The sequence below is a fragment of the Vicugna pacos genome, chromosome 24 (assembly GCF_048564905.1).
Source record: "Vicugna pacos chromosome 24, VicPac4, whole genome shotgun sequence".
Lineage (NCBI taxonomy): Eukaryota > Metazoa > Chordata > Mammalia > Artiodactyla > Camelidae > Vicugna > Vicugna pacos.
In genome coordinates this window covers 18593824-18610385 of record NC_133010.1, presented here as the reverse complement: position 1 = coordinate 18610385, position 16562 = coordinate 18593824, and the positions used below count along the sequence as shown (strand labels likewise).

The 16562-nt window shown below is 40.3% G+C and overlaps 1 protein-coding gene across 8 annotated transcripts in view; it reads right to left on the bottom strand.

Annotated features, from left to right (window-relative positions):
• Positions 1–16562, bottom strand: part of OSBPL1A (oxysterol binding protein like 1A) — a 156778-nt gene that overhangs the window by 42680 nt on the left and 97536 nt on the right. For all 8 annotated transcript variants that reach the window (XM_072949090.1, XM_072949091.1, XM_072949092.1 and 5 more), the window contains one exon: positions 6722–6878. In XM_072949090.1, the coding sequence (XP_072805191.1) occupies positions 6722–6878 (157 nt within the window). The remainder of the gene's footprint in view (positions 1–6721; positions 6879–16562) is intronic.

The window sequence follows — 16562 nt, the reverse complement described above, 5'->3', positions numbered from 1 at the left end:
AATAATTTTTTAAATTATGTGGGCATGGGAGATGGAAAGGTCTGCAGATGAAGCAAAGTTGGGTACATGATAAAGGCTGAAGATACATGATGGTTTGAAGGGTTCATTATATTATTCTATTCGTACCTTTGAAAATTTCCATGAAAGTTTTAAAAATGGGATTATATGCCTGAAGGTATATTCTTTGTTTTTTTCATACCCTAGGCAAACAACATAAATTCATTAGCTGCTTGCTGTTTTGTTCATTCAAGCCTATCTGTACAGATTATAGCTGCCCTAGAAAACTGCTCTCATTCGTCCCTGAAAACCGCTGATCTAGAACAGATGAGTGAGCCCGTGGAGTCGGGTGAAAGAGCACCTCGCCGTCATCTGCTTACAGAAGGAGAAGCTGGGAAGAGTCTGCGTGTTTTTCCAAATGTGTTTTAAAGGGCCCCAAGCCCCCAGAGGTGTTTCAGGGGTCACAGGCAGGATACAGGGATGGCCTGTGGGCCTCAGAGCCTTAGCCCCTCCTTCCAAAATAGCAACTCCTCTTCCACCTGCTTTTTAAACCTGGGCAGGAAGAGGTGATTTCTATAGAAAGATGCCTGTTTTCCCAGAGTAATTCCTGGCAACAAGCTAGGCAAGTCCACCTGGTTTTGTGAAGATAATTATCGTGAATCTGGACTCATACTGCCTTTTTTTTTCTAACATACCCGCAATGACCCCACAGCCTACCAGTCTGTTAGTCCTAGGTCAGGTTTCCACTTACTGATTGGGTGATCTTTTGAACTCTTCTGCCCCCACCTGCCGGGCTGGCACTCCCTCTTACCGGTCACGGACTCTCAGATGGCTTCCACAGGAGACACGGGTGTCCTGTGTCATCCGAGCAGCCTGCTGGCTTTTGCTCCTCTGCTCCAGCTACTGCCATCCCGCTCGCTAGTCTGTTCCAGGCGTCTGATCTCCGTGCCCTCTGATGACAGACACCTGCAGTTCCAGGACTGCCAGCAGGCTGCCCGCCCTGCAGCACAGCGGTACCCTGGCCCAGCCTCCATGTCTCTTAGAGGATCCACATCTTCTCTCCCAGCTGCTGCTCCTCGAGCTTCTTACTGCTTCCTGGTCCCTGGTGGCCTTCTCACTCGGGCTACTGAGACAGGCTTGTGTCCAGCTTGTTAAAAGTCAGGCCCCAGAGGAGAGCTGCACTGAGCTTCTGGTGACACTTTTTTTTTTAATTACAGCCCCCCACTGTCCAGAGCAACAAGTACCGTGAGAGCATAGAACTCGGTGTCTCTGGAACCGCTGCTCCTTCCAGGTCACAGGCCTGACACAAACCTGGCTAACTCAGCACAGGGCTCCTCCTACTGAGTCCTCAGACGCATCTGGACTCCTGCTTAAGCGATCCTGGTCCCCACATGACAATAAGGAATTATCCCAAATATTTCCTAACAGACAAGGGTGTTTTCTGCCCAGGCCACCCAGAGGACCCCTGAGTGGGGTGACTTGTTAGTTACTCTCTGTCCTGCCCTAATCATAATCAAGTCTGAAACCAGATGATCTGTCTCAGTATCTACAGGGAGACTTCAAAACCACGGTGGGTTTGTACTAGTGATTTAAAGATATTCAGAGTTGAATAATTTTTATTTACCATGAACAGTATTTTCTTAATATAGTTTTACTTCTTAGAAGATATTGTCTTAGCTTAGTTTTTCAACCTCTCTGACTTCAATTTGTCAGTACATTCTTCATATACAGAAAACAGCTGTTATCTGGTTACCTAATAATTCAGTTCTAAAGCAGAAATGAAGGATAAATAAAGGGTAGACTAAGACTGTCTGGAACCCTAACCTATGATTTCAGTAAACTAAACCTTTGAGATTCTTAGCCACATTCATGAAAGAATCGAAGGGTTTTATTCCACTAAATACATCAAGAACAAGTACGTTAATTAGAATCAGATAAAAACTTAGTCCCTATCACATTTCTGTTGTACGAAATCCTTCCGTATTTTAAAACTGCAAAGGTATTTTTTGTATTCTCTTGTAGAAGTTTTATGAAGTTTTCCCTTCCACACTGGTTTGTGTTTCATTCATCTACAATTTGTATTTGTGTATATTAAATAGGGGTCCATTTCCTTTTTAATTTTTTTTTTCTGTATTAGATGATTGTCCCAGCACCATTTACCTAACAATCCACTCTCTCCCTCGCTGATCTGCTATGTTAGCTCGATTACTCAAACCAGATTTCCTTGTACGTGTGGGTCTCGGGACCTTTTACTTCCATTCTTCAGGTCAGTCTTGCTTGTAGGACAATTCTGCACTAAAGATTTGTAATCAGTCTTGACGTTTGGTTGGGCGAATGCCTTCCCTTTCCACCCCCAACCAACTTCCTGAACGGTATCTTGGCTCTCCAAAGCTGTCTGTGCTTAAACATGTATTTTAGAATGCATTTCCCAACTTCCAAGGAAAAGGATATTGCAATTTTAATTAAAAATACATTGAGTCTACAGATCAAGTTGGCAAAATATATTTTAAGACAATGACTTTTCCTTATTGGTAAGTTTTATGTCTTTCAGTAAGTTTTATATTACACATTTTTTTTGGCTAAGATTTATTCCTAGGTAAGTGACTTTTTAATAATTACTGAATCTCCCCAGTCCCCAGTTTTAACTGTAGTTTCTGTCTGTTGAAGGTACATGGAAACGCACTTAGCTGATTTTGTATAAAAGCAACCTGGCCACACTTTCTCACTAACTATAATAATTTGTCTGCAGATGTCTAGAGTTTTGTTCCTAAATTCTGGAGTGCACTGTGTCTCTGGTTAGGACCTCCAAACAATGTCGAACAGAAAAGACGATGACAGGCATCCTTGTCTTATTCCTGCTCTTGTTTAAGAGCAGTTTTTAATATCTCAAGTATTTATTTGTTGCAATTTTCAACCAGATTCAAGATGTTCTCTTCTGTTTGTGACTTGCTAAGATATTAATCATGAATGACTGCTTTATTTCACTATTTTTTCTTTATTAGAAGGATCATATGATTTTCTCTTTTAATCTATTAATAGTAGGAATACTATTTATAGAATCACAACTTGGATCCAACATTTCAGATTCTGACTCACCTGTCCTGCACTCATATCTTTTATATTATAAATCCAGATGAGATAAACATCAATATCTTTACCAGTCTTAACAACTTGGGTCAAACTGCTAAAAAGCTAAAAGATGAGAGTTCAGAATAAATGTAATAAATTAGGTCCAAGAGTAGAGAACTGACCTCATGGAACACAGACAACCAAGATGACAAGAAGCCCTGTAAATACAAACCTGATTAGCATGGTAAAGGCTCATCTTCCACTGAGTAACTCAATGTATTTTCCAGGGGGAGGAAAAAGTGCATTGGAGTCTTTATTTTGTATATTCTCTCTCCGCAGTATTTTTGGTTCTAGGTATTAAATAAAATTCTATTGATTTCTGTTGATACTTCTCTACAACTAACCTAAAAGCCCAAAGCTACATACAGCACCAAAGATTATTGGCCGTCAGAGGACACAGCATGTCAGTAATTCAGAGTGAATGAAAAACATAAAATACCTTTTCCCCAGGTCTAATCATTAAGAGACACCGAACAAGTTTTCTAAATTTCAGTATGGTAGAAAAACCACTTTTTTCGAGATTTCAGTTAGCTTTCACAAGATTTTCAGAGTGGGAACTCAGTTCAGTTAGCCCAAATTTGTACTTAAGAGATGACTTAAATTACCCAGTTTGTTAACAAACTAATTATCTTTGTAATTATCACCTAGGATAGATTGAAGAGCCATAATATCTATGTTTCACTTATCACAGAAATAAACTCAATTAGGTTGCCATACTTTAAATTAACATGGCATAGGCCTTATAGCGTATGATTCTCTGCGTCAGAGATTTTTCAAACTGTACCTCATGACGTCATCCTACGATAATGGGGTGGAAAAGAAAACAAAAGGCCAGAGGTTCTGTATTCAGAGCAAAGCGAATCACCACTCTTGAGGAGAAAAGGAGTAAACACAGTCAGAACAGGCCATTTATACTGGGTGTTCCCTATGCAGCAGGGACTCTCCCAGGTACCCGGCGTGCGGACACATTAAAGAAGAGCAGAAACAGCCTGTGGACGGTTCGCTGTGTCACAGCTGGGCGAGGGGGGCCCTGCTGTTTCTATAATACATACTAGAGAAGGTAAAGCTTAACTGTTTTCGCTGGATAAGGAAACGAAGTAGGTATGGTGATTCCAACTGCAGTGGGAGACTGGGGAGAAGATGGGACAGGTCCCCTCTACAGAAGCCTCATCAGTCTTGGAGGGTGGGCGAGATTTTAATGGTTTCCACACTGAACTTCTGTTGCACAAATGGTTCCATAGCTAAAAACCAAAATGGCTGAAAACCCTAGTTCTGTCTTAACGGCAAATTAGTTAAGTCATGATTCGACTTGACTTTTCCATGGGCACTAAAATTGGTAAACCTCCTTTTCCATTTTAAAATACGCATTTCTCTCTTTCAAATTTTATAATCCAAATTCTTCCCATCTCCCTTCCTAAATTTAAGTGTGTATATCCTGGAACAGGTGGTGACATGGCCATGAGGGAAAAAGACAAGATTTTTACGGGAAACTTAAGTCAGTGGTGAGTAAATTATTTATCAATATTATTAAAGAAAGCAAACATGACAAGGTCAAACACAAATTTCACAAGACTTTTAAAGATAAAATAGAAGACTACAAATAAATTTCACGGTCACTTTAGGCCAATCCCCCAGTTGCAACATACACCTGCTTTTCCAAAATACCATCAAAATTACTATTAGCTCAAATTACTCTTAATATTAATAACTGCCCATTATAATTACAGACTACTTACAATGCAATTGAGGGCACAGGCAAGAGGGATCCTATAACACTGAATACCGATTTTCCCATTCTAAAATGAAACTTTTAAATTGTATGTGGCATATGCTCTGTTTATTTGATTAGAGAAGGACTCAATGATGAAAAAATTTTTAAAAAAAAAACCTCTTACAATAGCTATCTTTAAAAGTAAGAAATTGTTATGTTCTCCCACGTATTTGATGCTGATAATTTAGTAAATATTTCCTCTGAATAACTGAAGAACATGTTATTACATTTACAGGTTTACATCTTACTTATCAGCTGAACTTTTCTGGCTAAGTCACTATTCTCGTTGATTTCTTAGTGACCTGTCCTGATTTCATTTTTTTAACAATCCCACCTTAACCTTCACATCTGTACAATTCTGGGTTTGACTAATTAAGAGAGAACACAGAATATATGAATATAGTAATAATTTTTTGTCAGATGCAAAATAACTCCTGTTATGATGCATTACAGCACATACACAAAAGGGCGCTGGACCCTTTCTCCACTCCAAAAAGCAGAGAACTCCCCCTCCAGCCACGGGATATGACCACCTCTAAGCACAGTGCACCATCTGATATCTTAATTATTTCGATGATTTTATGCTTCTTTGAACATTCCCAAGATTTCACGTGTGTTCGCACTGGACTGTCATGACGTATGTGTTAAATAGGTAAAGGCTGTCTTCCCTTTAGAGACTGGGAGACCTGCCAGGTCTTCTGTTAGGTATATGGCCTGCGTGGAAAAAAGCCCTGGACCCCAGAGCAGCTGACAGTAACCACAGAAGTGAGTCAGGAAAGGCACTCACGGCTGGTCACACATTTGCACCAGCACGCTCCATCACAAGGTAACATCTATGAGCACGTTCAGAGGATACCCTCTAACCGAACAAAAGAAAACTCTGGTTTTAGCTGTTAGCTACCTAAAACTCACTGATCGTTTCAAAGTAAGTAAAAACAAACATTTTTTGTTGACAAGGGGCAAATACACATAAATCAGAAGTGACATGTACATTTTTTTCCAGTAGAATAGTTGAGAATCATGGTACAGAAATGGGGTTAGAGCTACACATATCTATAAATATTAAACCAAAATAACGACCTTGTAGAAATTAACTGTTAATAACTTTCTATCCCAAAAGTACTGTTTACAATGACAGCAAGATATATTCTTCATTGATAATTTGATACAATATAGTATTCTATGAACACCAGCACACACATATGGCACGGTGTCTATAAACTTGTATGAAACCGGAGAACTCTAGTGTCTGTTACGTCTCATTAATCTGGGACAATCTCTAGGACTAGATCTTCAAGGGAATAACAAGATACTAATGTTATTAGACAGTATAAAATGGGTATGGTCAACAAACCCTGAGTCTTAATAAAAGTCTTTGTTTAAATGTAACTAAATTATATCAAGCAGCAGGCAATATTACCATCCATTCTTAATAAAACCAACAGAGATCAAATGACTAGAAACTAAAATAGCATTGGGAGGCAGACTCATAAAAGATGCATGCTGAAAAAAGGAACCCAGCATCAGTTTCATTAGGGAGTCCTGAAGAGCCTCTTTAAGTCACCAGCTAGAGGATGTATGCCCTCCTAAAACCACGGTTGCTAAAAACGAAGTTCTGTGCTTAGTTCCTACAGTTACAGGTGATGTTCTTCTCTTAAATGGACAAAGTACTGAAGCCAAATCCTTTCCATGAGGTGACGGAGCAATAAAAACAGCCAACAGAGAGAAAAAACAAAGACAAAGAGAAGGCATATTTTTCTTTACAAACCCAAACGTGCGTGATAATAAAAAGGCAGCAACGATCACTGTGAAAGGCTATCCCACCTGTGTTTTTTGATGCCATTGGAGAGAGCATCTCCACCACCACAGTCTTTTCCTTCGGACATTCTGTGCTTTCCGCTGCTCAGGTGTTCTCCTTCCTCTTCAAAGGAGTGTGTGGTCACAGCTTCCAATCTACTCAGGGTCCGTTCGGACTCGGAATCTGTGGCAGAGCAGGTTCACGGTCAATGAACTGAACTTTGGTGCGAGGCTCCGGTAACAATGGATATCTCCCTTAATGCATCAGGCCTTGAAACCTAAGCAGCCTACTTTGTCCTTCAACAATCCATCGTTAACTACCTTCTCAGGGATTTCAGAGAACCTGTACCCAATAAGGCTAAAATGGAAACAGATATAGGATTATATAAACTTAGAACTGAACAGATTTTATACATTAAAAGAGACTTCCAAAGATTATCCAATTCTGCAAGAAATTATATTCAGTATTCCCCTCCCCAAATTTGTTTTTATCTTCCCTCTCAAAGCATCTTAGGCATAACTTAAAACAAACAAACAAACAAACATTCAACTTTAAAAATTCATGTATAAGAAAAAAGCAGCAATGACTGTACTTGGGAAAAGTGTAAGTTATATCCAATACTATAGACACAAAAGCAAGGGTAATTCTTAAATACTTTAGAAAACACTTCTTCTGGTATTATATTATTTAAATCCTCAAGAGCTAAAGCCCGAAGTGGCCATATAAAATCTAGTTATCAGGCAGGCATTTTTAGGGTAGAAATGCCACATTCCCCGTTGGCTGTGTACTCAGCTTGGAGCCATCTGCTTGTTTGGGAGTAATAAGACAACTTATTTTTGCACACTACCTACATTACAGTTTTCAGGCACACTCACATCCTCATCTCCTCCCAGCATCTCCAGGGTGCTTTGGTAATGATGAGGAAGGACTAGGGGTGAACAAGTATGCTGATGGTCCCATGGTTTGTGAGCTGGGTTTCCTGACTCTTGTTTAATGCTCTGTTTCAGCTCAAAGCAGCAGCCATTCAATCTCCAGAACACTTTAAATGGTGCCTAAATTTTTATTAAAATGCAAATTCAAGGTAACATCTAACTTTCCTTAAGCAGGTGACTATACGCTCAACTCTCCTCTGCTCTAGGGAAGAACTCGTACACACATTCAAGCAAATTTCCTTAAATAATCTTTAGACCATCTGCTTAGTATGTATTATAGCTAAAATGTTCAGAAAATAAAAAAAATTTTAACATTTTCTCTTCCCCCTACTGCATTCTATAATTTGGCCCAAATCACGGACCCTTATTTTCGTCACATTAGGTTGACTGGTAGCCACTGCTGGACAAGCCCAACTGCAGGCTGGACAGCACACCTGGAACTCTGGATCCTCTGGATGGCGTTACGTTACTTGCAGAAAATACTCAATACTAGTGAAGTTATTTTTATTTTCTGCAAATACAACTTTGCCAGAATTGAAAATACAGCTTTGTTCTGTCACATACCTTAGAGCGGAGAAACAGATATTTTAACAAATTTTAAGCAATATTTATTCTTCACTGTCAATTTTGGGAGGCAGTGACAATGTTTTACTGAAAAAAAGTGAAGACAACCTGAATGGCTAACGGTCACCCATTAGATGAAATAAATACCTGTTGAAATTACACTAAGAAAAACAATTTCGTAAAATAGAAAACTGCTTTTAAAATAATGCTAAGACAAAAAAGATCAGAATGCCATTTTACAACTCTGAAATACAAGCAAAAAAAATTATTTCACTCTACCTTAAAGAAGGATCAGTCTGGTTCAGGTAAACAGAGAAGTAAAATGACAGAAGCGAGTCGAGGGCTCAGCAAGGCAAAGAGGGGAACAGGCTACTTGCGGGGGGAGGCAAATGCATATCAGGAAAGGGTACAGGACAGGTGGTGTTACCTGAAAACTGGGTTTGCCTCTTGGCGGGTGTTGAGCAAAAAGACACAACCCAGCCAAGGAGCAGGAGAAGGGAGGATTTATTACTTGCACCAAGTAAGGAGAACACCGGGGACTTCCCCCAAGCAGTGTCTCCCTGAAAGGCAAAATTAGGGAAGTTTGAAGCTAAAGGGACGTGCATATTCACGAAGGAGTTTTGAGCAGAGGAAAATTCAATGTAGAATTGGGGCAAAGGTTGGAAGAGTCCAAGCTTTAGTTGACTGAAGTCATGAGGGTCAGAAAAGGTCAACATCATCATTCCTTAGGTCCCAGCTGACCATCAGGTGGTCAAGCGCCCAAAGAGGGTTTGAATTCTGTAAATGCCTACCACACCCCCGTCAAGAAAGTGCTGCAGGCTAATCGTTACCATTGGAACAGACTGGGAGTCTTTACAACCAATTTATTACCTTTGGTAACAGTCCTGCTTATTTCTGCATTATTTTGTTCCCTTAAGATCATTCATTACCGAGACCTAGTTTAGGGGCAACAAGCATTGTGACCAGGCCTAGATCACAAAACAGCTTAGGCCAAAAATGACCTCCCTTATGTCAAGAAAACCATGCTTGGTTCTCTTTCTTTGGGAGCCTCTACCTGATCTGCTTGCAGGGGTCCTACAGGTAAACCTCAGAACAATGAAAATGGTGCTCAGGTGCAGATGAGCGAAGAGCTGTCTGGAGAGAGCAGCGTGAGCAAAACTTGACTCAAAGACGGTGAGGGTGGTCCTGGGCGGCAGATGGGGTGGTTTTTCACTTTTACATTTTCCAACTTATTTCGTATGAAAAAATTAAGAGATTTAAAAGAGTCAAAATACTTTCCTCTGTACTGGTTAGTATTATTCAAGATGCATTATTACTTTATAATTTAGATGTCAAGAAAAACCAAAAAGCACTGAAGCGAAAAACCTCAAGCATTCATTAAACATCCCTCTGTACAGGATGCTGTGTTTGCTATTTAAGGGACGCCAATCATAAGATAAGGACATATCCACCTCAAAAGCAAATTCTTAACAAAAAGCAGATATACAATAAACACCAAACAAGGTAAGGCAGGAAGAGCTTCTATGAAGCAAAGACTCCACTCAAAACAAAATTTCAACTTACTGAACACAAGCTGAAGACCTACTACCTTCATCGCAATCACGGGACCACTGTGCTCACCGTGGAGGATACACTAGCAGGTGGCAGTGCAGACTCTTACGGTTCCCCTCCCTCTCCCGCCCAGCAGCAGCTGGACTCTCCCCTCTTCTAGTCTGTCTCTCCCTGCTCCTCCACCTCTCCCTTTCCCCCACATCCTCCCTACTCTCTACCCTGGTCCCAGCCTGCTTCCCTCTAATATAATCAAGCTATTCCCACCCTTCCCCTTAAGGGCTGTGACAAAAGTCAACAATTACCTCCACAGTGCGAAGTCTAATGGCCATTTAAAACATTTTTATCATGACTCATTTCACTACATCTGACACTATTGCATTCTTCCCCTCATTTATCTTGTGCAAGTCATGGTGGAATTCAAAGAACAGTAAGATTTGGTCCCTGCCCGTGGACTAGCAGAAGTAGATCGTTCTGTGAACACAAGAGTTCAGTGAAGTTTTCTAGGGGCAGTAACGTAAGTCTGAATGGGGACAGTGGACCACACAGGAGGGAACAGCCAACTTCACAGAGTGAGGGGTCAGGTGTCCGGAGGTGATTGTGACTGACGACTGAGCTGAGTTAAGTCGACAAGGAGTAAGAACTGGGGGCGGAAGAGAGTTACAACAGAGGAACAGTGGGGACAGCACGACCCAAGGCAGAGAGCACTGAAGCATTTAGTAAGATGGGAGTGGAAGACGCGAGCAAGGAGGGGTGACAGGACAGCGGGGTGGAAATGAAGCTGTGAATCAGTCATGAAGCTGACTGGGTGGGATGGGCAAAGATCAAAGGCAGGTGGTGGGTCAAAGTACAAAATGAAGCCAGGAATGAGGCAGTATCCCAATACCTGCCATGAGGTTCTTTACCTGCTAAAAGCAAATCATTAACTCACCTCTGAGCGCTCTAGCTTCAGAGGCAAAGAAGGAAATGTGATCAATTACATGATTCACAGTATCCCCGAGATGAAGACTAACTCATTGCTTAAGAACAAAAGCTCAGTTACGTCTAACACTATGAACACAGAGATGTTCAATATGTATACAGTGAGACATAGTTTGGACTTCTTTTGTTAGCAATAGGGAGCCATCCTTAACTTCTATGCCTTCAAAGCATTAGTCACATGAACCTACTCCAGCAGAGCATCATTTCACTTGGAGACCCATGCGTCCAGGTATATTTAAATTCAAACATGTTTACCTAAGTACCAAAGAGGCCCTAGTCGCTGCGGAGCCTTACTCATTAAGGTGAAACCTGCCCATAAAAGTAATTTTCAAGTGATAGGTCTCAGCGCCTCTGAGGTGATTCCATCTTAAAACGACAGGTATTTCAGTTTTGCCCACACAGATAAATATCAAATAGGCCAGAGCTTACCTATCAATCAGTGTTACCAGGCAACACACTGATGTCTTAGTGGAAAGCATAAAGCATCTGAAAACATGTGCTTATTAAAGCCTCACATATAGTGGTTACAGTAACGTAAGAGTACTATACATGCTTTAAACACACAGGAGGGGTGGGGTGGGAGTGGGGAGGGTTACCGTTTAATGGGTACAGAGTTTCATTTTGAGATGATGAAAAAGTTCTGGCAATGGATGGTGGTGCTGGTTGGACAATAATGTACTTACTTAATGGCACAGAACTGCATGCTTAAAAATGGTTAATATGTTATGTATATTTGACCACAGTAAAACCAAAACCAAAAGAAAGAAAACCCAAACAAACAAGCAAACAAAAACCTGTCAAGCCAAAACCAAAGCCCGACCACACTGGATGCATGAACTACATTCCGGCCCTGTCATCTCTGACCTCAACGCCAATGCTGGAAGAAAGCCACACAGACTTAGAGCAAACCTGGGTGATTTTTGTACAGATGTATTTTTAAATTCAGGAGCAGAAATTTTAACAATATCTATAGCTAGATTTCAGACAAAACTAGCCTTGCATCTTTCCACTGCATTCTCCTCTTCTAAGCATGTGTTTTGTACTAAGTAAAGCCGCCCCAAATTTTCAGGCTACTTCAGTTCATCCCTGAAAAGCAGAGTGAGGGATTTATCAAACAGCCTTGCATTATTCAGTGAACTTTGGTGAGCAGGTTAGGAAAACCAGTATAGTCCTATGTGATGGCGGGAAATGACATGCTTAGTTTGTACTTATTCGTGGGTTTGTTCATTCTCATCTATTTCCAAAAAGGGTTCAGGTGGTTTAATTCATAATTATATTTTATACAAAAAGTGTCAGAATAACATTCTGAAAAAGACTGTATTTTACAAGATTAAATGCTCTAGTCTATGTACAAGCATTTAAGGTAGACACAATCTCTGCCTGATAAATTTCTCCATTAAAACAGTAGTATTAATAGACAGTTTGTTCACAAATCTCTGGTGGCCCAAACCTTTAAACCTCTGTCCACGTTGGTACTTAAAATTACTTTGAACACATTTCAGGTTGAACACAATCTCCTTTCAATCAAACAGCATGGAAGCCAATGGCTGTGACTGGGTTAATGTGGCTTTAAAACTTTACTCAAGCTGCGTAAGTTAATGTGTACAGCTTGTGTTATATCAGTCATATCTTAATAAAGTGGTTTTTTAAAAAAAATTTAGAAAGAGGACCATTGCCTCTATCCTACTCTGAGTTTTCCTATCAAAAAGCTGAAGGAAGAGGTCATGAAGTAAACAATAGAAACATGTCAACAATTCTTATGTTACGCTGATAAACTTTTTTTTTGACATGACCTTTGAAAACTAGCTTGAGAACAAATAGTACAAAGGAGCAAGATGTGGAAGAACCATGGACAGTGTCCAAATAACCCCTCCCCGTTACTTAAGGTAACAGGAAATGGTCAGGAAGCACACACACTCGACTTAGTACCTTCATTGTTTATGGTTTCCCAAGAACTAGGCATGTTCTAAGAATGTCCAAAGTAACCCAAGCTTAAAATATCAGAACCAAATTTTTATTTAGCTTTAAGGTATAATTTCATAAACTCAAAAATAACACAGTAAATATGAAGAACACAAGGAAAATAAACAAAACCTACCACACTGAAAATAAACAGAAAACCAGGGTGAGTCCAGAAGGGGCTGCCAAGAGACTGCTACAATAATGGACCGAGGAAGCGGCAAAAGTGTGAAGCAGAAATCTTGGCAGCAAGCAACAAGTCAGAGACATTCTAGATATATCCTCCCTGAATGATGTCCAAGGTCAAAATCAGCCAAATGGTACAGTGTTGATTGTGACAGTTTCTTAAAAGCACTGGCTTGTCCCCAAGCAACTAAATCTACTATGTTTTCCACAACTTGCGAAATCTGCACATGTAATTGCAGATGAAGAATTATTCAAACCACTGTGTGCAGGCTACTGGAAATCTTGTATCTACTAAAATCCAGAGTGCTTCACAATTTGTTTTGCTGACACCCTTAAATTTTTCAAGAAGGTCACCTATGCATTCACTCTACAAAGAATTCTAGAACTAAGGACCAGTAACACAATAATCCATAGCTACAAAACAAACAATTTTCACATGACTTCAGTTTAATAAATCAACACTTTACCAAATACGAGGTAAAGGGCTAACTGTCAAAACAGTGTAGACAAATTTAATGAGATATGATTGGTGTCCTCCATATATTCAAAGTCCAGTCTAGTGGAAGACACACAAGTGAACACATGTTTATACAAAGTGTTTGTGGGAACAGCTGAAGGTCTCAGCCGTGGCCAAAGCAACAGGAAAGACGTTTGTATGCAGCCTCACCTGGTCATTTGAGGCCTGGGACGGGAGGGAAGAGTGCAGCGCAGGGACAGAAAGGTGGGGGTGACTATGTGACAGCCGAGGCAATCCAAGCCTGGTAACACGTGTGGAGGGAGAAACGGTGAAAACATGAAGCAGATGTCATGGATGGTCAAAGAGATGCTGGGAACAGAGCTTTTGCGCGAATCGATTGAAAGACAGGAGGCTAGTGGGTGCGCCGTGGGGTGTCTAAGACTGTAAAGGCCAACCCTGGGGTCTGCTCCTGGGAGGGAGGATGCACCCATCCTTCCCTGCATTAGTCTGATTCAGAGACTGGATCTTACTTCCTTGGTACTGCCGGGTCTAAGGACACCTGCCACACAGTAGGCACTTGGTCAGTGCGTCTGGTTAACGAAAAGCGCTCAACGCTAAGGACAGTACAAAATGCACTTGGTCTGACAATAGATATTTAATGAAGATGTTAATTTAGTCCATAGAAACCCTTTAGAAAATGGAGACAGGTCCAGAAGATCAACCTCAAACCTAAAGGATAAATTACATTCACTAGTATTTGCCTACAACAAACACACACACTAAGTTAAGCCGCTAGGTACATTTTTTTTTAATGCTATCAGCGCAAAACAAGATTAAAAGCTGGCGCCGCTACTTAGATGTTCTCCAGAATGCTGTACCATATTATACACAGGTGTTTAAGAACACTCATATTCTGTGGTACTTAATCAGCTGTACATCACATCAACCAATTAACCTGTCGTGTCCTGGACAAAAGAAGAAACACAGAAGTTCATACAACAAGGTCTCTGTCCTTAAGGGAAATGCAGGGTTTACGAGAAGGTAAGGAAGAAATATACAGAAAGTTATGTAACAACAAAAAAAAAGGCAACAACAAAGGAGTATGGCAAATTGCTGCCCCCTCCCCAAAAAAGACGAGAGGAAAACAAAGGTGAGTGGGATCTCCAAGCACTAAGCAGGTCTAGGCTAAAGGAAAGACTCACAAAAAAAGGCCCAGGTAAGAAACGTACAGGCATTTCAAAACCAACCTGGAGGAGGGGGCCCCAGCCTTGGGGACACAAAGAACAGAGGACACAGTCTCCTTTTACTAAAAGGCCACAGCGCTCTTCTGCGTAACTCTCACCACCTCGGTCACACCCTACGTCTTCTGTTTGTGAACTGGCAGCAGAGATGTCGTTACTTTTCTTTAACTATTACCATTTGCATTTATCAGCTTCAACTTTATTCCATGTGGGTCATAACTTCCTACGTTATTCTCCTCCAGACAAACCAAAGTCGTTATATTACCACTTTCTGTTCCGAAAGTTTTGATTTAGCAAGACACAAGCGCCTACCCTTGCAACTGCCGAGAGAGGCTAAAACTGGCCTCAATTTCGTGACGTAACTTTCTACGGGTTTTGCCAATCTATACTATTGGATTGTATGCATTATTCATGCACATTTTGACCAAAATAGCATTAAGAGGAAAACCTAGCAAGAAAGCCTTTCGTGAACAATTGATTTCAAAACGTTTCTAAAAAGGAAAATGAACAGACAGTAAGGAAAACAAGACATTGTGAAGTTTTAAAATTCAAAAGGCAGGAGGAATTTTCATGAAACTGCTCTCTCAGACCAATAGTGAAGAATAACAGCCATGAAGTTATTTAACTGGTAACGTTTCAAAAACCATGTTTTAGGAAATTACTAGAGATTCATAAAGTCAAGCACCTTTAATTTTCTCCCCCTTAGCCACTTTTTCATTTCCCTTCTCTCTGAGCAAGTCTCATAGCTCCAACTTGACTGTAAATGTCTCGAGAACAAATTTTTTAATAACATCTCATCCCAGCTCACTCCTGTCACCCAGCCCTCCCTCTCACATAGCATCCAGAGTGGTGTGTGCAGACTGTATGAAATTACCGAGGGTTACTGATTCTTTTGTGTTCTCTATTGAATATCAATATATTTCTAGGGAGGACAGAAGTATCAATGACATTTGTTCAACAACCTTCATTCCACAAACACTGAGAGAGCAACTCTGATTCTGTGCTAAGTACCTCAAGGATATAAACTGATACGGTCTCTACCATCACCAAGAGACAAGCACAATGCAACAGAAGGGCTATGAAAGAGGTGTAAATGGAAGCAACACAGACGAAATGATTCATTCTGCCCAGGGGAGTCAGGAAATGCTACCCAGGAGAGGAGACAGTTTAGAGATGTTTGAGAACTTTGGTAGGAGAGGGTAGCATCAAGGGAAGTTGAAATGGAAAGGGCAGAAAGCTGGTAGGAACACATAGAAAGAATTGCTGAATTCCTCCCTAAAGGGGCGCCTTCAACATATTTCTGTATTTATTTGCTGGAAGAATGGAATTTTTCCACAGAACTAGCCTCCAGTTTCTCATTAAATCTTTTGCTTTGACACGCACAAACATTTAGCCCTTTCCCCAGGAAATGCTCACTTACAGGCAGTAATACCAGAAATTTCACTACACAGACATTTCATTCCTTAAATATACATGTAATGAAGACAAAATGTGATGCTTTATTAGATTTAGCTCCTTTTAATCATGTAACACAATGGAATTCAACCAAATTGCGAGAAAGAAATTTATGTGCTTTATGGAATTTTATGAAATCTTAAGTCTTTGAGCATACTGGGAAAAGTTTAAATAATCAAGAGATCCCATGGGGCTGGAAAAAATACACTACACTGTAGGCTAGTAACAAGGTTCATCTCACCCACTGTATCAGATTTTTATTGATCCTGATTATTTGAAGAAATTTAAAGGGGAAACAGGAAGTCACACAGACTTAATTTTAAAGCAAGTAACCCAAGTTGTAACCAACTATCAAAAGGCAGATAAAGCATTTAGTAAAAATAATTCAGATATATCTTAAGAGAAATATCTTAAAACGATCTTTTTTTCATATCTTTTAAGTATCAGAACAGGCCTGATTTAATCTATTGGTCTGACTCAGCACTGAAAAAATTTACTTTAAATGAAACTTGGTTTTGCATACTGGTTCAGCCTCCCCTCCTGC